Raw genomic sequence first — 22927 nt, 5'->3', positions numbered from 1 at the left:
TGATTGGCGTAAACGAACATCATTACCACCGACGTGAATAACAATCCTACTGTATTTACGTTTATTTTTAGCCAGCAGTCTAAGATGCGCCTCAACGTCGCCCATAAGCTAATACAAATATAAATCAAGTAATACATATTAAATGATGGGTTAAGATATCCAGCAGCAGTAGGATATACAAAAGTAATTAAAATAAGCTCCACCTTAACAAACACATGCATCAATAATCATAATCCAGTAAGTTAATAAACAGCATTCTGAAAAGGGCCATTACGCATTACAAATACTTTTCCTTCTTCCACCATTGGCTATCGATGTTGAAAGTTTAACGCTTGAACTTTGACAGCCCTAAAAGTAACCTTTTTATCCTGATTACATTATCCCGTACATGTAATCAGTCACTCCTCAAGCCCGTAAATAGTAGATAACAGAGCCGGTGTGTCAGGGAACTCACAAAGTGTCAGAAAACAAAACCCTCTCTCTTTTCCTCCGTACCCAAATCTCTAAAAACAGGGGAACAACGGAGCTGATCCAGATTTGCGTGAAATGTGGGCTGGCTTTATGCCCACGGCCATATCAGAAATGTCACTATCAGAAACTATGCTGTTTTGGACGTAATATGGTCTGTGTTTACATTAGCATCGCTAACACTCAGAGCTAACCTGTACTGGAGAGAGTATGTATAAAAAGCAGGAAATATAAAAAAGAATTCACCTTGTGGTAAACCCGCAAGAGAAAAAGCATTTGAGCTCCATACTGTTTCAGAAATAATCCTTGATATGGTTTTGAACATGATATGGTGGTTAATCACCGCTGCATTTAGCTGAGTAGCATGAGCTCTCGTCTCTGCTCTCATTTTCTTTTTTCTTTTGTTTCTTTAATAAAGCTACGGATCAAGAATCAGTACTTTAGTAACAGGGCTGACATAGAGGGCTATGAGGCATGGCTAGAATGGGTTATCTGTTTGGCATTTGGAGCAAAACACTTCATAAACATGTTTTTTATATATCTGGGACCTATAATATATGCCTAAAATAGTATAATAGGAGACCTTTAAAGAAAGTGGTCTCAGTACCACTGCCCTTTAGTGAGGTATAACACACAACTTTTTGATATGAAATGCCGATGGTGTGTATAAAAACAAAGCTCCAGGCTTGGGCTAGAATATGAACACGCACCTCTTCAGCACGTGGAGTCTCATCAGGTTCACAGAATGCACTGCAGACGATCACAGTCTGATGCATTCTTAAGAGAATGAAAACCCAGGCCAGTCTCCGGATGTGAATATGCTCTCTCCTTTTTAAAGTGCTAACCCCTGCTTTTCTGTAACCCATATGAAATATAGGGCTACTAGACCCCTTTATGTCATTTAGATGTATGAATACATGTTGTTTCTGCACGGAGCACTCTAGAATGTACACCCAGGGTAATAAGTGGTGCAAATCACTCCGCCTCTCTCTCTCTTTTTCCCTGTGAACACCCTGAAGACGCAGAGACATAAGTTGAGCAGCTCCTAGTGTAGTAATAGTAATAGTATTTAAAAAGTGTTATTTGTACTCTCAACTATATCAGTTGACAAACTCTGACCTGCAAGAACCCCTGTGTGAACCCGAACTAGAAGACGACAGCCTGTGTCGTCTTATAAGTGTAGAAACTCCGGTTGGTTTTTTATTGCTGTCACCAAGCCAGATCCAATCTGACTTTGGATTGATGGCGAGCCAAGCCCAGTGAATCTGTGAGCGGTTGTTGGAAGCTGTGTGGCCTACCGTTGGACCTGCCTACAGAGGACGCGTGACCTGCCCTACCCGAGTGGAAGAGCCATAGCAGTACACACACACACACACACACACACACACACACACACACACACACACACACACACACACACACACACACACACACACCTGAACTGATTTGAATTCTCTTGATCAAAGGGAAGAGACTATTTCTATTTGTGTAGTAAAGAGCTCTATTTTTTTATTTTCATTCCTTTTCATACTTTTGACACAATTTAATGTAAATGTTGTTGAACACTGCTGGCAATAAAATTGTAAAATCTTCAACTAAAATCTAACTCTTCCCAGAGTTATTCACGGCATACCACTTTACGAACCTAGGAAGATGTTAGCGCCTCTGTTCTTGGTATGATATAGGACTAGGGGTGCTACAGTTCCATCTACAAACTGTAATCCCATTGTTTTGAGAGCTTGTTCTATTTTGACACTTTCTCCTCCTATGTTGGCTTGATGTTCTATTGACTTCAGTGTTTTCTAATGAGGGCTGAATGCCCTTTAGCTACTCCTACCCCTTTTAGTTTCAGGACCCCCTTTTTCCATCCAGCCTTCAACCATGGGCCTCTGTCCTTGCATGCACCCTCCTTCAAACACACCTCACTACTCCTGCATACAGGCCTTGGCAGCTGGGCCCTCAACTTTCTTACACCTGAAGTTGCACACACACATCTCTGATGCAGTCAATGTACACACCTTTACTGAATACTCATAATACTCTATTATTTTCTAATACCGAGCACTTTGTTAAGGACAATTCTACTGCCAACATCAACTAGCGGAACATTCCTGAAAACAGCATACTGTCCCACAATGCTATGTCAGGCAACTGACACCTTCACCGCACAGAACCACAGTCTCACACACTCTCTCTCTCTCTCTTTCTGTCTGTGTTTCCAGTTAATGATAGAGATACCAGCTTGCCCCCCCTGAGGCATTTAGTCCGGATCAGGCTAGTTTTGGTTCAGCCAGCCGTGACACACATGGGCACACGCCTCAAACTGTGTTATGTAATGAGAGCATCGGCCCCCTGAGCGTGTGGCCTTTTCATTGGAGAAATCTATTTATGAGGCAAAATCACATGAAAGGAGCAGAGCACTGACCCCCTGGCACACTGTGTGACCCCCCAGCACCACTCTGAGGCGAGGACATGTGAGGTCATCAGAGAGAACCAGCAGGTCCTCACACCAAATACAAATGATAGTGGATGAGATTAGAAAGGTCAGGGAGGTCGTTGTGGACACGACAAAGAAAGAATCTCGGCTGATTTCGAGTGAATCCAGTCCCCACAGCTCCTGTGAAAAAAATTGAAAATGTCCAAGTTGTAGTTCCTCTGGGTTCACTGCTCACATGTCTTTGAAGGATTTTAGAGGTGTACCTTTGTTTCCTGTATCTCATCAGTATGAGTGCACTGAGTGTGTACTGCAGCTGAGTGTGAAGTGGTGTGTGTAGCCAGCCTGCAGTAGTAGAGTAGAGGCAGTATGACTGTGGCCTCTGTTGGTCCTCTTGGGTCAGCGCTCTGTCAGACCACACACACATCACATCAGGAAGCCCCCCCCCCCCGCAGTGCTGCTCATTCCAATGCAACAGTCAGATCAAATGCGTGCAATTTGCTTTGAATGTGCAAATAAGGATGGGAATGTGAACATGAAGGTTAATTCAGGGCATGTAATAAACATTCTCAGCTCAAAGGTGCACTAGTTCTGTGGTGCTCTAAACTGCAACTCATGGACACTGTTATATTATTAGCTCTCCTTTTAGAGCCGGCATCCTGCGGCATATCATCCCAACTTTTTCTTTCCTGTTTGTCTTCAACTGTACTGATAATACAAGGACAAGTCCCAACATATTCGGCATAGCTTACATCCAAGAGTATTAGCTTGCTGGCCTTTATTGAAGTATTCCTCTATCTTTGATCAGTGATACAATATGCATCGCTTATCAACTAACTTCACAGAACTAATAGTCAGAGCAGCTGTTAAGAATGTCACAAGGCTCAGGACCCAAACGCACAACACCAGAAACAGGTCAGAATTAACAAGGTCCTTTAATTTAGGTCGAAACACAAAACGCTCACTTGGAGGATCAAAACTCTAAACAAAAACATCTACTATCAAAAATGAAACCAAAAGAGTCTATCAAAAATATACTTAACACGATCAAGGAATGACTGGCAGACTTGACAAGACGAACTGGCACAGGACAAAGGGAGACGCAGACTATATATACACACACTAGGTAAGGGGACACAGGTGGCAACAATTAAGGGAGGGGCTGACAATCACACTGGAGGGAAAAATACACAAGGGCAGGAATGCTCTGAAACGAGAGGGAAAGGTTACTACAAAATAAAACAAAACAGGAAATCACAAGACAAAGCAAAAGACAAAAGGACTGAACTAAATAAATTAACTTAACACAAATTTCTAGACACCACAGCAGCTGACATTTCAAAACCATGTTTGTAAAGGAGCCATATACTGCTTGTTTTGGTTTCCCCTCTCCTGTTCCATATGTTTCTGCGCATGTAAATGTTCTGCAAGGGCCGTGTTCCCTCCAGAGGGACTGTCTGTGCTGCAGCACAGGCAGTATGAGAAACATTATTTGCAAGAATTTCCATTAAGAATGTCTCTTATATTAAATAAGACAGACTATACATCTGACCAACACCTTAAATATATGAAATTATTTGTCAGACAGTATCTGTTTCATACACTGTCAGAGCCTCATTCTGTTCCTTTGTTCGCCCTCTTTAATGCTCCCTTCCCTTATTCTATTCCTCTTTGTTTCTCTAGTCTATAATGATATCTTGGTGTCGGGGCGTGGAGACTCCTTCTTCATCCGGACGCACTTTGAGTATGAGAAGGAGACCCCTCAGAGCCTGGCCTTCAGCCGGGGGGACGTCTTCAAGGTTGTGGACACGCTGTACGACGGGAAGCTGGGCAACTGGCTGGCTGTCCGTGTGGGCAAGGACAAGCAGCTGCTGGAGAAGGGCCTCATCCCCAACAAGAGCAGGTAGGCCTCACTACTTGTAATACTCAAGTACTTTACTTATGTGACCTTTTCAGGCCTTTACGTGTATTGGATTATTTTAAAATCAAAGTATAAAAGAAAGGATAAAGGATCTCAGTACTTCTTCTATCTCTGGTTGCATGCTGCCGCCTCAAGAACAAGCGCCGCACCCAGCGTCCTTTTTCTGAGAGTGCTGTTGTTTTTTGGAGTGCTTCAAGTTGAAAAGATTTCTCTGATGACATCAGTGTAGTAATTCAAGGAGAAGAACGCGATCATAGAAACATCTGAACACGAGTCGCCTTCCTCATCAGCTGTCAGACTGAGCGGTGAAGCCTATTCATACAAAGTGTGAGAGCAAGCATCCTCTGTTTGGTGTTAATGGTGAAAAAAAAACATCTCAAACAATATATAGAAGCACAAAGAGATGATCAAATCCAATGGGGCAATGCTATTTGGGTTTACCAACAGCGGTGATGAAATATTGTTGCCCTAGAAAGAATATAAAAAACTGGAAGAGTCTTCCACCATAACTTCATCACTTATTGCTGAGAACGATCAAAGGTCAACATGACAAAATTTGTCAATTATTTGTCCCTAATGTAAAAGAAGGATGCAAAGTTTCAAAGGCTGTATTGTCGTATGCACAGTAGCTAGAGTGTATATTTGGCAATGAACATCTGAAGGCCCCGGCTCCTCCACAATGCCTGAATCGCTGAATAAATCGTTGTTGTTTGTGCTCCCTGGCAGAGCGGAGCAGATGGCCAGTGTGCAGAGTGCTCATAAAGCAGTGGTGGGCGATCGAGCGGACTTCTGGAGGTTGCGAGCTCAGCGCTCTGTGAAGAGGAAGGACCTGAGGAAGAGCAGGGAGAACCTGAGCGCTCAGACCCTGGCCACCCGCTTCCCAGCATACGAACGGGTGGTGCTGCGAGAAGGTGGCTGAGCCTCTGTTCATGGAGACACTTGTCTCTAGGGTCTGACGGAAAAAAACATCTAGATCACATAGGAGGATTTTAACGTTGTAGTCTACACTGAAAAAAATAACACATTGACTTTAATGAAAGGTAGATGTCTGGCACCATTATGTAATGGATATAGACCCGCTGAAGCATCACGTATTTACACATGTAGGTGTGTTTTTCCTGTTCTATGTGATTGGCTAAAAGTATGTATAGATGTTTTTTTACTCAAAGAGTGTTTGAGCCTTATGTTCTTCAGAACATGTCTACATTGCTTTAAACAAGCTTTAATGCTGCACAGCCACAACCGTATACTTTTAGATTGGAAATAATATATTCTGACAAAGATTTGACTAAGCAGGTTGATTTTATAGCAAGAATGATTAATGGTATGTATAATTTCATTTAGAAACGTCCTTATTACGTAGTTTATCACCAGGTTGAACTGTAAAATGTCTTGTAAGTTACATACCTTTGTTGTGTTAAAAATGTATGTTTTTTCTTACTACATAATGTACTGCACTAAAAACGGACTTTAATGAAATGTATTACGTCTAATACAGATTAAATATAACTATTAGCTTAGCTGAAAGCAATAATATTAAGTGTAATAAAAAATATCAGGTTCAACTTAATAGTATTGCCTTCAACTAACCTAATAAAGTTATATGACATTTTTTGACATGATACATTTAATTAAAGTCAACATTTCAGTGTCTTCAGTGTGTGGCAGCATTGTAATGAGCCCCGTGTCGTTGCAGCTGGTTTCCGCCGCCCCGTGGTTCTGTTCGGGCCCATCGCTGACGCTGCCAATGAGAAGCTGGCCTCCGAGATGCCCGACCTGTTTGTGGTTGCCAGTGAGTCCCGGAGTCAGTGTCAGTGGGTGTTAGGTGTCCTGGTGTTTCTGCTAAATCCCCCCCCCCACTGTTTCTCTGTTCTTATGTTAGAAACCGAGCCGAAAGACGCCGGATCAGAGAAGTCCTCCGGAGTGGTTCGCCTCAACACCATCCGACAAATCATCGAGCAGGTGCCCACTCACACTGAAACACACACACACACATCGATTGAAATCGAAGCAGTATCCTATTAATCTATCAGTGTCCTTGTAGTGTCAGATTTAAAGGGTTTTGTCAACCAGCTGCAGCATTATCAACCTCTTCTCAACTGGGATCTGTGTTTAGTTCATCTAGTTAGTTAGTTAGACAGTTAGTTAGAAGGTTTAAAAGATAGTTGAATAGATAGTAAGTTAGTTGGATAGTTAGTTAGTAAATAAGTTATTTAGATAGCTAGTTAGATCGTTTGTTAATAAGTTAGAAATGTAATTAGTTAGATAGTGCGATGGTTAGTTAGTTAGTTTATAAGTTAGTTTAGAATCAGTAAGTTAGTAAGATAGTTAGCTACTAAGTTAGTAAGATAGTATGTTTGTTATTTAGTTAGTGTGATGGTTCGCAGGTTGGTCAGTGGCTCTCATGGAGATCTAAGCAGCAGCTGTGGATGAGAGAAACATCATGAACAGGAAGTGATAAGTTCCCGTTAGGAACAAGCTCATCATCTCGTAGGTCAGGCACTGTCTCTGGGAGAGGAACAGGCTCAGGCACTATTTCCTCAAAGCTGATCTATTTGGTTTGTAAAAAACACAGTTTAAGGAAGTACATTTAATCATTTACAATAAAGGAACACAAATACAATTGATACAGCTCTATTTAGGTTTGTTCAAATAGGATGCAAAACGCTGAGTAGGACAAGAAAATCTATTAACTATAGATGTATACATACATACCACTATTCATATGTGCATATACACCCACACTCCATTATTAAGATTATATTTATTGATTTACTGTTGTAGGCCAGGGACAGAAGTAAGCATAGATACAAGTACAAAATAAAACACTTAAATCAAGCATTAAAAAGAAAGAAACAAATTGTTTAAAAGTAACATCCACAAAAGCTATACAAGGCACAAACTCTTTCTTTGTTATCACCACTTGTGTGCCAAATGTAACCCTTCTGTAATCCTGCTGACAGTCACACAAGCTGAGCTGAGAAATGAGCCTCCTTGGCAAAGATATGAGAGATCTGAGCTGATCCACGGCCTGTCTGGTGAGACAAGGACCCCATTAGGCCTGTTAACCATTGTGTCCCCATTCCTCCTCCACAAAGGACAAGCACGCCCTGCTGGATGTGACCCCCAAGGCAGTGGACACCCTGAACTACACCCAGTGGTACCCCATTGTCATCTTCTTCAACCCAGACAGCAAGCATGGCATTAAGACCATGAGACAGAGGATCGCCCCTAACTCCAACCGCAGCGCCCGCAAACTCTACGAACAGGCCGTCAAACTGAGGAAGACCTGCGCTCACTTGTTCACTGGTACAGCCTCACACCCACAGTCAGCTGTATTACCACAGTTGGGAAGTAACTAAGTACATTTACCTGAGTACTGTACTTAAATACGATTTAGATTTTGTACTTTTACTTGAGTAACATTTTCAATGCAGGACTTTTACTTGTAACAGAGTATTCCTACATTCTGGTGCTTCTACTTTTACTTAAAGGTCCCCTATTATATACTGTTTTTCATCAATATATCACAGGTCTCTGTTATATACAGAACCTGTCTCTGATTGGTTGAAACACCAAACAGATCATTGCAGCATCCCATAATCCCCTCTGTTTCAGCCCTGTTTCCAAAGTGCTGATTCTCTGTCTGTTACTTTAGACGAAAATAATGAGCCCCTCCCCACGCCCCTCTGAGAGACATTTGGTTACAAAGAACTCAATGGTGCTCTTGGAGGAGATTCAGGTGATAAGGGGGGGGGGGTGGGGTTACCTTGGTTGGTGATTGGCTAATGGTTACACAAAACAAAGAAATCGTTATGACATCATAAAGTGGCCAAAATCTGATCAGCTCATTTTCAGACAGGTTTTTAATTTTTATATAAATGGATCAGGACAAAAAGTGAGGGGGTCTTTGTTCCTGAAACTTTCAGAATCTCTTTACACAGAGGGGACACATGTTGATGTAGAATACATGAAAAAGTGGATTTTGCCTAATAGGTGACCTTTAAGTACAAGATCTGAGTGCTTCTTCCACCTACTGTAAGTGCATTACAGTAGTACTGATGCAGCTCTAGTTGTATATTTGTCATTATTTATGTTTATGTTAATGCTGAGGTTGGATGGTTTTCTCATTCAGCCACCGTTGATCTGAACTCAGCCAACGACGCCTGGTACGGCAGCGTCAAAGACTCCATCAGAGGGCAGCAGATGCAGGCGGTGTGGGTTTCTGACGGCAAGGTAAGCAAACACAAACAAACACAATACAGGCACACCTGTACTTCTGTCTTTGTGAGGACAGACATTGACAAAATACATTCCCTAGCCCCTTACCCTAGCCTCTGTTCAATAATTCTGAGTTAAAGATGCCCGGCCTTGGAAATCTGACCATTGATCAGTCCAAAAAAGTCACAAATGAAACAGAGAGTTTAATTCTGCTTGTATAGATTCCTTTGCCTTTGCTTGATATATTCTGAGAAATTAGCAAACCAGAAAACAATAGACTTTCAATATTTAACAGATGCAACAAACTCGTTTTTTATATATCTTTCTTTTAAAATATGTTAAAACTTTATTTGGTGGCAGAGGGGAAAGTGGCTCTTTTGATAGTTAAGGTTGATGACCCCTCCCCTAACCCTGATCTTCATTCTAAAATTAAGATCAAAGAGGAAGACCTTTGAAGAACCAGCCACAATGTCCTCACTTTGAAGGTCTACAATTCAAACAGGTTCTCACAAAGATAGATATACAGGCACACCAACACACGCCTCTGCGGTGAACACCAGTCAGTGATATCAAGGTCATTAAAAGCCCATTTAGTAATTTCAATGCTATTTACGCATCTTTCAAATTATCCGGATTCAATCAGAAATGTTTGTTTTTTAAAATGTGGTTTTGGTGAAATCTAGATATGGCTTTAGCCTCAGTCCTTTGTACAACTATGTAGAATGTAACATCTCAGCTTTCCTGGACTGGAAAGCTGACTTAGCAAAGACAAAAACATTTCAAAAACAATGTAAAAAAAAAATATATATATCTAGCTTTGCTAGAGCATGGCAAAGGGATTCAACTGACAACTCTACCCTGATGCATATTTATTTGACTTCTCAAATCAACATGTATTACTTTTCTTAACTAATAACAAATACATATACTAATAGATTTATAAAAAATCAAAAGGGACACATTTCTAAGGAACACTGGACCCATGATTTCCCTGTTGTTAGTTGCATTTGAATGATATAGGACATTTGAATACAAGCTCTTCCAGTAACACAGACTACATCCTCCTCGTGATGAGTGGTCCTATAGCAGCTCCAGCTCACACTGAGGGAGCGTTACAGGACTGTTGTGACTGCATTAGTTTCAACCCGGTGGTTTCTCAGTTGTTCTTCAGTGGCAGGAGTCTGTAGTGGACCTACTATCTTCCAGTCACCTGCATAGCAGCCACCTGTGTGCGCTCTGAGCATGCTCACTGTGTGTCCTCCTACTTCCTGCCAGTAGTGCTACAGCTCGGCTCTGTTTGTCTTTCTTTCTTCTCTCTTGTTCTCGTGCTCTCCGTCTGTCCATCCTTCCTTCCTGTGCACCCAAGATCCATCATGTGTCTCTTCTAGCTGGAGGTAGTAGAGAGTGATCTGGACTGCCAGGACGTGGAGCGTCTGTCCTTCCTGTCCGCCATGTCCGCTGATTACCTCAGCATGGACAGCCGGCTGACCTCTGACCTCGAAGACACCGCCGACGAGGGCGGGACCTACACCGATAACGAGCCGGATGTAGAGATGATGCACATCTCAGCCATCAGCCGCTCGTCTGAACCCGTCACAGCTGAGGAGGTCAGACACACACGCACACACACACACGCACACACACACACACACACACACACACACAAACACACACACGCACACGCACGCACACACACTTATCGGTCTAGTTTACATAGTCTTAACAGTCACACATGTAATATTTTAAAGATGAATTCATTTTGTCATTTGACAACAACAAAGATCAGACATGATTAATAAAGCCATATTGATATTTAACAACCAAGGGAGTGGCTTATTTCCCTTTTATACTATTGAAAAAATTGAAATAAGATTTGCAGTAGAACTTTGATGTACGGTACTTAAACCTCTACTAGTGTACCCTTGGTTTCCATGGGCTTCTAACAGAATCATTTGTATGAAATGTTCTCTAACTTTTTGTGTGTTTTAAACGGACACAGTGGAAGCACTACATTCAAATTGGAACTTGACAATTACCTTAATATGTCCTCTCAAACAAGGCATTGTTGAAAAAAGTGGATATACACATTTCAGCATAAGAAAATACATATATTTAAAACAATATTATTATTATTTTATTCATATTTATTCACACAAAAAATGAATAAATAACAAATACAAATATAATATATAAAAAACAAACAAACAAAGGATACAAAATAATACAGGATACCTGATATTGCTCATATTTATGGGACAAACATATTCAGGAGAAGGGATATTTACCTCGACGGGATCCTCTGTCAGCTGATCAGGGGTCTGTACCTGCAGCATGACTTCAGGCTGGGTAGTTAACATTTGGGATTCAACGTGAGCACTGACCTAAATACAGTGCTGGAGCAAATGCTTCTCTCCCCTCTGCTCATCATTAGCCCTCCTTAGCCCGGCGGAGGGATACAGCCTCACCGCTCCAATATTTAGCTGACATCAGGCTCACTCATTGTCCCTGTTCAAATGACTTGTTATTCATCAACATAGTCATGCATTGATCTTCTTAATTCTCTGTATCTTCAGCTCTACTTCACTGTGTTGGCAAAGTGTTAAGGGCTTTATGATGGCATGTATGTGTTGCCTTCAGTATGCTGCTGCCACCTGCAGTGCAGACAGGAGAATACAGCTCCAGTAGCTTCTGTACAGCTGCTCTATAGTTAACCAGTGAATACAATGTCTGTACCTTCAATGTATTGCATTCTCTATTGTAATTATATGTCCACAGTTATTATGGACACACATGTACTAAATACACCAAATTACCAACAAAAGTCTTAATACATCCTTTTTGTAATGAATTCTTATGTGTTTGTGTGTGTAGATCTTGCGCAGGTACAGTCCAGACATCCGGAGTCGCTTAAGGAAACTGAGCAGCCGTGAAGTCCTCAGCAGGTCCAGTCCTCCACCTGTCTTCTCACCAGACGGCAAGGTAAGACACACACAGTATATATGCACAGTGGGAACACACACACCTCAGGAAACATGCTTCTGCGTCCTAAAGCAATACAATCCAATTGTGAGGATTACATTACATTACATGTCACTTGTGAGACACTTTTATCCAAAGCGACTTACATACAGTCAATCCTGTGGGCAGTCCCCACAGGAACAATTTGGGGTGAAGTGTCTTGTCCAAGGACACAGCGGAATGTTGCCTGCAGCAGTGCCCCTGTGATCCGAAGATCAGCGCACTAACCACTGAGCCACAACCTCCCTGGATAAGAAGATACTTTCTTTGTTTGGGTTTTGGACTGTTGTTCAGACAAGGTATTATAGCTATTTGTTGGATATTAACTGGATTAATCACTTATCCAGGGAAATGAGTGAGTGTAAAATCAGATAGTGACATCACTATGTATCACTCGTGCTTCTATTGGCTAGTGCTCCAACACATTGTACGTCTAACCAATCAGAGCAGACTGGGCTCTGGTTTCAGACAGAGGGTGAAAAGAGGTGTTGCAGCACAGGCAGTAAGAGAAAAGTAAAGAGACTTGTTACAGTAGAGACACTACATACTGATATACACATTACATTGCATTTTTTTTTGTTTACACCTGAACATCAGCAGGAGAGGACTCTTTAAAGTAGAGACACTACATACTGATATACACCTGAACATCAGCAGGAGAGGACTCTTTAAAGTAGAGACACTACATACTGATATACACCTGAACATCAGCAGGAGAGGACTCTTTAAAGTAGAGACACCACATACTGATATACACCTGAACATCAGCAGGAGAGGACTCTTTAAAGTAGAGACACTACATACTGATATACACTTGAACATCAGCAGGAGAGGACTCTTTAAAGTAGAGACACTACATACTGATACAAATCTGAAAATGAGCAGAACATGTCCTCTTTAATACTTGCCCTATGCATACTGTTTTTTCCTAGGAAACAAATGTCGGAGTGTAGGGTTATTGTTAACAGTGAACAACAAGAACACAGTTCAACTCCATCAGCCAGCCCCCACCTTTTTTAGATGAATACTTCTATCTCCTCATCATATTGACATTTATGTTGGCTGGAAATCATTTACAGTGTGTTTATACCGTGGGTTCAAATGAAAGATGGTTATACAGCAGTGTTGCTCATAGTGACAACTGCACACAGGGTAACATAGTGGAGCATTTAGCAGCTAAAGAGCTAAAATAATGTATTGGTTGAAGATTTGGCGTATAGTGGTGCATACTCAAAAATAACTATAAGAGGAAATTAGTTGTAAATAGGAACACATGTGTAACCATTTTAACCATAAATATCTGAAAAGGTCAGTACAATAAGAATATCACAATTCACTCTGAGACTGTGGACAATATATTATATTGTAAAGTGGCAGCATTTGTTCAGAAGATAACATGTCAGCTAAAGCTAACCCTAGCTCTCCCCTCTAGTTCCCAAAACAAATAATTGAATGCAGAGTAAAACTAATGGTTAAAAAAAGTTTGTAAAGATATCAAAGTCAATTGGATAACTTGTAAACAGGAAGAGTTCAGTTGAATTGATGATCATTTAATGAGGACTTATATCACACTGGTTACAATACTGGATGTCCTATGATTTCAAATGAAGCTCTGCTTTAATTGTGGAGCGGTCAAAACAATGATGCAAGAGACCTTTCACACTTCCATTTCACAAAAACAAATGTTTAAATTATTATCTTAATGATAAAAGATTATTATTTTTTTAAAAGCAAACGGTAATTCTGGACACCTCTAGCAACTGTGACTCTAACCTCCACATGCGCCCTGGCAGCTCTTTACCTCCATGCAAAGGAACAAGCTGCCCTTCTCTTTGAGGAACGGCCTGATATGGAGAGTCCACTCTCACTGCAGCTCAGAGTCCTCCGACGTCAGCTCAGTGGACCAGATGGGTACCCAGAATTCCCCTCACTTATTGGTACATGGTGGTGGGCTTGTGTTTAGCGGTATTGTTCGACTTTAAACTGTGTTCATGTTTTCATTCCAACGACGCATCACAGCAGCATATGTCACTGATTAGCATGAATCTCTATTCCAAGTAAACAGGGAATGATGTTGAGGACATGCAGTTTGGTTGGAATGAAAACATGTTCTCTTTATTTGTCTTTTCAGTGCTTTCTCTTATAGGCAACATTTTGTGTCTGAACCCAAATCCCAATTTATTTTATTTACCGTCGCTTTTCAAAACCCAGACTACCACTGAAGCAGACCCACTAGTTTATTATATTTAATAAATACAGTATACAGTTTTTCAATTTGTGGAATATTAAAGAGGCCCTGTTCTGCTTTTGTGGTTTTTCCTCTCCTGTAGTGTGTTATATATGTTTTTGCATGTAAATGGTGTGTAAAGACTAAAATCCCTATGTTCCCTCCAGAGGGAGCTTCTCTCCCCCCCTGACTGAAACGCCTCCATTGGACATGCTGACATCAATGTTACACTTCCGATTCTATTGGCTAGCGCTTTAAAGAGCAACTTCCAGGTTAAAGAGACCTGTGAATAAATGTGTAGGAAAATGATGAATACACTAGATTTTCAAAAAAAAATACAGAAATATACACTACAGTGACATCTGGCGTCGTTTTTGTAAGAAATGTTCACTTCAGCATAAAAAAGCCTCGGCACGTGACCTCCCGCGTGTGACGTAACACGGGGGACACAAGGGGGAGAGCGGCCGGTGTAACGTATTAATAAACATGGATCCCAATGCTAGTTTTGACACAGAAGAAGTTGAACATGAATATTCGAATGCATATGACGAACCACAACCTTATAATTATGAGCCTGCTAGGCGTCCAAGAGACCAGGAGCAGCCAAGGATTAGAAGAAATAACGGCCATCGGAGAGAAATTGAGCTGTGGTGTGAGGAGAACCAGTGGAGAACTGGGCAGCTATCTTGGTGAGTGACCGGCGTTAGCTACAGAATGTTAGCTAACGTCATATCACAACATTGTAAAGTTAGCTATCATATATCAGGCTATAACTAAAGTAGCATTGATAATATAGTAACGTTACTGGCAGGACTGTTGATACTGATCCATAACAGAAACTAATGCGCAAGTATCAGCCGTATCTCGCGTTACCTAATGCAACTCCACACTACGGTGCTGTGTACCGGAGGAGAGACGCGAGATACGGCTGATACTTGACGATCTGGCGGAGAAAGGTTGTGGAGCCTCCGTTGATATGCCGTTGTAAATGGCTTGATGGAAAGCAGGTGTGTAGTCGGGGAGGGTGCACAGCTGATTGCAGCTAAAGCTGTGGAGAGTATGTGCTGCAGGGTGGTGGATGCACAACGCACCCAGGAACGAACGCTAGCTCCGGTCCTTTTTACTGTGGACTCGATGTCCTGACAGGCTGGTATTTGTGCAACCTGCACAAACACAATACTGCACCATGATTACAAATGGTGAAATACAATGTAAAAATACCAGCTCCTTAAGACACAACCGCTCTACTCAACGCAACTCTACTATACCCGCGGTCAGAGAGCGGAGATGTGTCCCCTGTGTGATGTAATATGACGCGTTTGACGTATGACCTTAAAAAAAAAAAAAAGCCGTTTTTAAGAGCAGAGCTCAAAATTGCTCCTTTCCCTCTGAATTCCTGCACTTATGTCTCGTAAAACATATCAAATCCTGCATTCACTTTTTTAATTGTAATTTTCAAGCAAGTTTAAGCATAAATGTAGAAAAAATAAAAACCTGCAAGATGCTCTTTAACACATTGCACGTGATAGGCTAAGGGGCAGGACATTTCACACACATCTCTAAGTTGTTGACCAATCACAACAGAGCCGGCCAGCTAACCAATCAGAGCAGACTGGGCTCTGGTTTCAGACAGAGGGTGAAAAGAGGTGCTGCAGCACAGGCCGTATGATAACAACAAAGAGCTTTTGAACATTAAAGCACGGAGACATGTCACAGTGGAGACACTACATACTGATATGAAGCTGAACATGAGCAGAATGGGTCCTCTTTAAAAGGATGTAGATTTGTTAGTGAATATTTGTATCCATTGAGAAATAACCAAACACATAATGTAATTAAGTAACATATGAAACATGAAATTCTTTGTTCCCACTGTTCTCTATGGGACCATGTTTCTAAAACCAAATATGGATTCTGCTCAGGAGGTAATACTTAATTCAAAGCTTTCCTCCCCACCCCACTGAACTTTGTCTATTTGCATCCTTCCATACGGGTCAGAGTTCTCCTAGGTGACATGGAATAGATGTCTAAACCATGCTGCCTGACAACAGGAGTTCATCAAGTCTCAGTCCTTGGCCCTTTCCTCTTCTCCCACTACATAAAGGATGCTCTCGTACTTATGTGTGGCTTCTCCTAGCTAGGTAGACGGCTTTTCTTTTCATCCCCCAATGAAAAACTGTCATCTCTCCTTGCCTAGCTTAAATCCCATAGCTGTTGTCCTGGAGCTCAACTTTAACTCATCTTTTTTATCCTGTCCAAGTGATGTATATTTAGTACATTGGGTTTATTGTTTTAGTTTTGTTTTTAAACTTAGTATCGAGAAGGTATCAAACTTCTTGGAATTTCTCTAGTTTTGGTATCCTTTACTACATTTCTAGAATCTTCTTCCCTGCTGATGACTTTAATTGATCTAGCAGATGTGACATCATATCACAGCAACGACAACCTCAAACACCACTGCTGGCATTCTGCAAAAATGGCAAATGATTACCATCATCCAGCACCTCATACATTTCCTCAGGTGTTCCTGGAACACCTGGAATAAGCATTCCCTTTCTTGCTGACCTAAATCAAGGAAAACATTTTGGATACACAATCCAATAAGCTTGACAGAATAGTTTAGCCCTCAGTATGTCCACCTGCTGTGGTCGAGATGGAGAATTACTAAAAGCTAAGGAGCTCATTTTGTTTGAGTGCCTCTAGTCTCAGTATGGCTGCATTATGACGTTTCTGCTTAGTTTCTATTGTTTTTTTTATAAAAGTCAGATTTTTACCACCACTAACTCTGAGTATCTGCTCTGGCTCTAATGCTTTTTCTGCAGGTGAAACTGTCTCTGAGGGACGATCCGGCCACTTTGTCAGGATCAACTAACTCACACCATCACCACCGTCAGCACCACCCTCCACCCCCCAGCTCCAGCAGAAGTTACGATTCTCCCTCCAGCAGCAGCCCGGCCAGCAGCAACAATGACCCACCCCCACTCATCCCCCGTTCAGCAGCTTCCTCCGGCCCGCTGCCCCTGCCTCCAGCTCACCACTTTAACTCCTGCAGCAAAATGTGGCCTGTGGGAGCGCCTCAACCCCCCCCCATTCTTAGGTCCATCAGTTGTGGGGGCACGGCAGAGGCTACAGTGCACCCCCCCGGGGCTCTTTCCGGTGCCCTGGCAGCCTGCAGGCAGCAGGAGGAGGCGGCGCAAGACAGCCCTGGGGAGGACCCCTCCCTCAGGTCCTTCTATGGGAAGATCAAGGCCTTCGAAAAGATGGATCACTTCGCCCGGGCCCAGAGGATCCTGGAGCTGCAGGAGGCGCAGAGTGCCAGGGTGGGCAGAGCTCTTTGTTCCTATTGGCCAGCTGTAGTATCAGGAGGTGATTTACACGCATTGGAGTAAACTAACCAAGTATATTTACTCAAATACTGTACTAATGTACAATATTGAGAGACTTGTGCTTTGCTTGAATATTTAAATGTTTTGCTACTTCTTACTTCTACTACACTACAACAACGACCTGAACTACAATTCAGAGGTAAATCGTGTACTTTTACTCCTCTGCATTTATTTAATACCTTTAGTTACTTTACAGATTTTGATTGATAGTGTGAAATATAATCAACTCTTAAATCAAACTTTAGTTACACCTATTCTCAAGAATAACATCATACAAATCTTATATAGCACCTTTTAAAACTAAGTTACTAAATAATAAATGGATTTTGTAGTAAAAGTACAAAAGTGATTTTTGTATTTTATTTAATGAGGTATTTCTCTGTACAGCACTTTGGTCTGGAGGTTTGAAAGTGCTGTACACATAAAGCTGTATTTTACATTTCATTTACCAAAGAAAAATAAATGTCCTGATTATCACTCATGTATCGTGTAATTATAACTCAACATCTCATCAAGAATAGATTCAAAAATACAAAACATGAGGAAAACACAAGCAGGTCTAACATAAACAAGACATACTAATGGACACCAATGATGGGGACAAGGACAATAACATTACCAGAGGATGGAGAGCACTACAGGCTAATCGGACATTCTGAGTGTTGAAGTGGGATTGGATGATGATTTTGTCTGATTTGTGTCTGTCTATTTCAGTAGAGTAGTTTTGTAGGTAGAAGCTGCACTTTAGTTTGGATCCCGGTCATTTCAAGCTTTAATACACTGATCTGTGTTTGCAGATGGAAATGGCTCAGAAGCACCCCGACATCTACGCCGTTCCTCTGAAGGCGGCCAAGCTGGAGCACAGCCGCCCTCAGCCTATCGGGTAGGCTCACTACTGCCATACGCCTCGCTGTGAGTGGCTGTCTGCATGTCAGTGTAACCTCACACTTCCCCCTCCGATACCAAGGCCACAAAGGCTCGCATTGTTGGGGAAATCCATAATCAGTTACCTATCACAATATAAAGTACTGTAACCTGATTGCTTTCCATTACTTTTGGATTACCTCAATATCAAATGCAATGCAAATAATAAACAAGAGAAAATAAATATCAATAAATGGCTTCAACTTTAACTTGAGTCCTATTCGAATGCATATATTGATTTGCCGATTTATAGTCCACTGATAGTTAATCAAGTTATCTGGATGTCAAATGGAAAGTGAGTATACATTGTAATGTTTCAGAGAATACTACCCTCAATATAATTAAGGCCTAAGAATAGGAAATACAAATGTCCTTGCAGCTTCTACAGCATGATGACCGGTTCAGAGGGTTACATTAAACATTTATTTAAAATGTTACAATTACTAGTTTCCTGTTAAAAATTAAGTCTATTATGTAAGACCACGGAGTAATGTGACCTTAGAAAAGAAGAAATCAAGATATTTAGTTTCAAAAGTCCTCTTAAAATTAAAGCTAGGCTACAGAATAGTATAGTTTACAAATGCTGTTTTGTTTAATACATGATCATGAAGGAAGGAGAGTGCGAGTTGTGCAAACCAAACTAAGTAATTAGAAATAGCCATGTAGCAGCAACTGAAATAGTCAACACAAAATAATAAACAATATAGCCGTCCTCTATTTCTTGAGGGGGCTCCATGTACCCCTCTCAGGACCCAGCAAGAGACCAGAACCAGGTTACCTGCTTTTATTTAGTGACTCATTACCTGATTCTGATCAGCTTTCTGGCTTCCGGTTGATCCAAGCCGGCGCTCCGAACACACCGCGCTGCAACAGGTGCCTTGCTCAAGGGCACCTCGACAGCACCCAGGAGAATTCAAAGAATATTTCATCTAAATAAAACATTTTTCCCAGACATGAATATGTGTTAAAGTGGCTCTTACATAGGGACCAGGGATCAGTGAAGTCACTGGGATTCATCATGTGGGAACTATGAACGCCTGTGCACCTTTTATCGCAATTCATCCAATAGTTGTTGAGACATTTATGTCTGAAGTGGTGGACAGACGTTGTGAAATCAGAATCATCAACTACATAAAGTTGATTTTATGAGTGCAGGACTCAACACAGCTGTTGTCTGTCCCTCCAGGTCCAGCTCCCGCCCTGGACCCCAGACTTCTCCGTCCTCCAGGGAGGGGCGTCCCTTCTGCCCCAGCGAGGAGCATGTGGAGGAGGAGGCAGCGCCTGAATACTACACCGCCAACTCCTTCCAGTACCAGGACACCCAGCTGTAGCTGTCCTGGACACATGTTCATGCACTGCAGCTGCAGTCTATAACACATCCATGCCATCATGCCCTGCACAATAAGCTGCTGACTCTGAACTGACTCTTGCTTCTTTGATATTAAAGGACAAAAACTTTTATTTTTGATTCACAGAAGTTTAAGCAATCTCACTATCCATTTGGATTGGAACACTGTCCTCACTTAACTTTTTACGTTTATCTAATGGTTTATTTATTCTTTACCACTTTTAAAGGGTAAACTGAGTAATCAGGAACCACTTGTTTTCTTGCCTATGCAACTCTTCAGTTCGTGCACAGCAACTGAAACGTATTGCCACGAGTTTTGCTCTCACGAAAACCTCAACAAACCTAAAAACCACAATGCGCTTTATCATCTCTCCCCATCTTTTTCAAGCTACTATTATTGCCAGCTACGATCAATAAATGTCACCTATATTATGATATTCAACGTATATATGTATATATATATATGCACAGTATATATATGTATTTAAAGTCAAGTGTTTATACTCTGTATTTGCATTCCTTCGTATATGACAATGCCTGTGTATACATGCAGTATATATCTATATATAGTCTATCTAGTTACACTGGAATTTGTAATAATTTTTTGAAGTGCCTTTTACTTTCTCAGTCCCATGAGGTTCGGGTTGTGTTTCCTCTGCCCCTCAGCCGCCCAGCCGTATTAAAACCTCTGCTGCTGTCAAGCTTAAAGGGAAACCAGGGAACCAGTGAAACCAAAATCTCAATGCTGAGCCCATACACCACACACTGTACTGTCAGGATTTTAGAAAGAGCTAACACTGTCTGAACGCTAGAATCCATCCACAGCAATATCAGTTTGAGACTTTACGTGTAAATAATGAGAGTAGTTCAAAAGTATTATCTGTAAAGGCCTGGTCACTCCGGGATTAAGGTGGCAAATCAACAGATTTCAATAGAAGCTGCAAAATGTGCGGAATAGCTCGCAGGGTTAGGAGTTCAAGTTTAGTGAAATCAAGTATTAACAAATAGTGAATTGTGTTGACACGCTGATCTTTGAAGGAAATTAAGTTCAGATTGTCAAAAGAAAAAAGAGGCTATCATAGCTTGTTAGCTCTGTTACACTTTTTATATATACTTATAAGGCAAAGGCTTGCAACAACACAAATTATTTTTGTTGCAGCCCTACTGTTTCCACCTTCGCATGTTGGCAACGGCTATAGGAGCTTGGTAAATCCTCCTGCAGACAGTTACTGCATCACCATGCTGCAAGATAAACTCATTTAGATGCGGCTTGCAATACATTTAGCTGAGCCCTTTCTGGTGTGACCGGGCCTAATAATTGCTTTTCGTCATTGTTTCCTTCTTTGGTGCTCAGCAGTACCGCCCAGCCACAAAGGGTTTGCCAGTTTGAACTGAGCGGCCAGTAGCGAGATGTCTTGAGCCTGGGATTGTTTTGTTGGTTGACTTTCAGCAGGTGATGCCCTTTTCTGTCTGTTCAGCCATGGAGGCTATCACTGCCTATGCTAACAACCCTGTTAAATGATACGGTTGGTGACATTCTACATTTTTCTTATTGTCAACAAATCCCATGTGCAGACCCAAACCAACAATGAATGTATCCACTAACAAGTATTGTGTGTGTATCCAACACCTGATACTGAATATCTTATTTCTCTGTGCCATAGAGCTCTAATGTTGGTCACAAAACTGTAAGAGGCTCGACCAGAGCAGCAAGAGTGGATTAATCCGCTGCTGAAAATACTGCAGTCCCCAACAAATGCACTATTTCCTCCTGTTTGAAAAATAACTAATGTGTTCAGTTCTTTGAAAATAATAAACTATATATTTGTGAGCTTTTGTAATATATATATTTATGTCTTCAGAAGGAACCAGAGTGTATTGAGTTGTGGACTAAGGCAGTGTTGATATCGCTTTTTGGGACAATAAGAAGAATTTGGAATAACACCAGCCTTATTTTCTAAAGCTGTTTCCCATTTTTGATACTTGAAGCCTGAATAGAGTGGTGCAAGAAAGAGTCCTAAAACCAGGGAATTAGTTTCACGGCAGGTTTCCTCGTCTCAAAGTCAACGTTTTTGGGTCATATTTTTAGTCTGACGCTTAAGAAATGTTCATATTTTGTTCTACGACATAAAATACATCAGTGAATACCCCGCTGGTAAATGTTGGAAGCTTTTATGTGTGTTAAAAACAGTGGCTGCAATCAAGTGACTAAATGAACAAAACATTAGCCGCCTTTAGCTTAGCGGTGGTGACTCGCAGCCATGTGACCGTCAGGAAGCTTGTTTATAGCCTATTGTTAGCTTTTAACATCTACCGATAGCATTTGTGCTTCAAAAATCATAAAGAGTTTTTAAAATGTAGAGATTATCCTGCTGAAAAAACGTGTGTTTGCCACAGATCTTATATTCTGCAATATTCTAAAAGCTGATGGAAAAGTCCCATGACTTTTTGTTGAGGAAGCCCTTCTGATGCTCACTCCCTGGTTCCTACAAACATACATCATCACCACTCTGTGACAGGGTGCAGCAGCATCAGCCAACTGAAGGTTTAACTGAAGTACCCCCTAAGCTGGGGGTGGTTATCCAACCCTGTCTGAAGGCTATCAAGTGAGAGACATCTTCTTTTATTAGTCCAAAACAGACGATAGGACTTCCTGTGTGCCAGCAGACATTTATCTACACAGGCCTATCATACAGGGGTAGCAGCAAAAACCGGATAATGAGCTGGCTCTATCATTTTTGTTTTTACCAGTATCCACAGTGTATTCAATCACGTACAAAGGTCTTTAGCCAGAAACTTGTGAAGCCACAGATGGGGTGTGTGTGTGGTGGAGGCAGTGTTCTTTGGGCTCCACCATCAGTGTGTATGAACGGTGTCCCACATGTTTAAAATATGTTTGATTGTATATCTCAGTTCACTCTTCAGCTCCAAACATGAGCTACCAAGTGCTTACCGTCAGCAGTGGCGGCGCCAGGGCATG

General features: G+C 41.5%; 1 protein-coding gene across 1 annotated transcript; it reads left to right on the top strand.

The window, feature by feature from the left end:
* The first annotated feature begins 3774 nt into the window (after positions 1-3774).
* Positions 3775-21783, top strand: LOC104956084 (tight junction protein ZO-2-like). Its single transcript, XM_010783526.1, has 12 exons — positions 3775-3817; positions 4586-4805; positions 5550-5734; positions 6520-6615; positions 6706-6785; positions 7922-8132; positions 8959-9059; positions 10433-10651; positions 11916-12023; positions 17112-17609; positions 18473-18558; positions 19786-21783. The coding sequence occupies exons 1-12, from the start codon at positions 3775-3777 to the stop codon at positions 19928-19930; spliced, it is 1992 nt and encodes a 663-aa protein (XP_010781828.1). The 3' UTR covers positions 19931-21783.
* Positions 21784-22927: the final 1144 nt, after the last annotated feature.

Source organism: Notothenia coriiceps, unplaced genomic scaffold, assembly GCF_000735185.1.
Source record: "Notothenia coriiceps isolate Sejong01 unplaced genomic scaffold, NC01 NC01_scaffold00025341, whole genome shotgun sequence".
NCBI classification, from domain to species: Eukaryota; Metazoa; Chordata; class Actinopteri; order Perciformes; family Nototheniidae; genus Notothenia; species Notothenia coriiceps.
Note: the sequence above shows the minus strand (reverse complement) of the source record. Positions and strands in the feature narration are given on the sequence as shown.

Excerpts from the sequence above, each read along its gene's own strand:
- LOC104956084 (XM_010783526.1), top strand. The coding sequence starts at position 3,775 with ATGTCACAAGGCTCAGGACCCAAACGCACAACACCAGAAACAG. Across the intron at positions 3,818-4,585 it reads ACGCACAACACCAGAAACAG|TCTATAATGATATCTTGGTG; the intron begins GTCAGAATTAAC and ends TTGTTTCTCTAG. Across the intron at positions 12,024-17,111 it reads TCTTCTCACCAGACGGCAAG|GTGAAACTGTCTCTGAGGGA; the intron begins GTAAGACACACA and ends CTTTTTCTGCAG.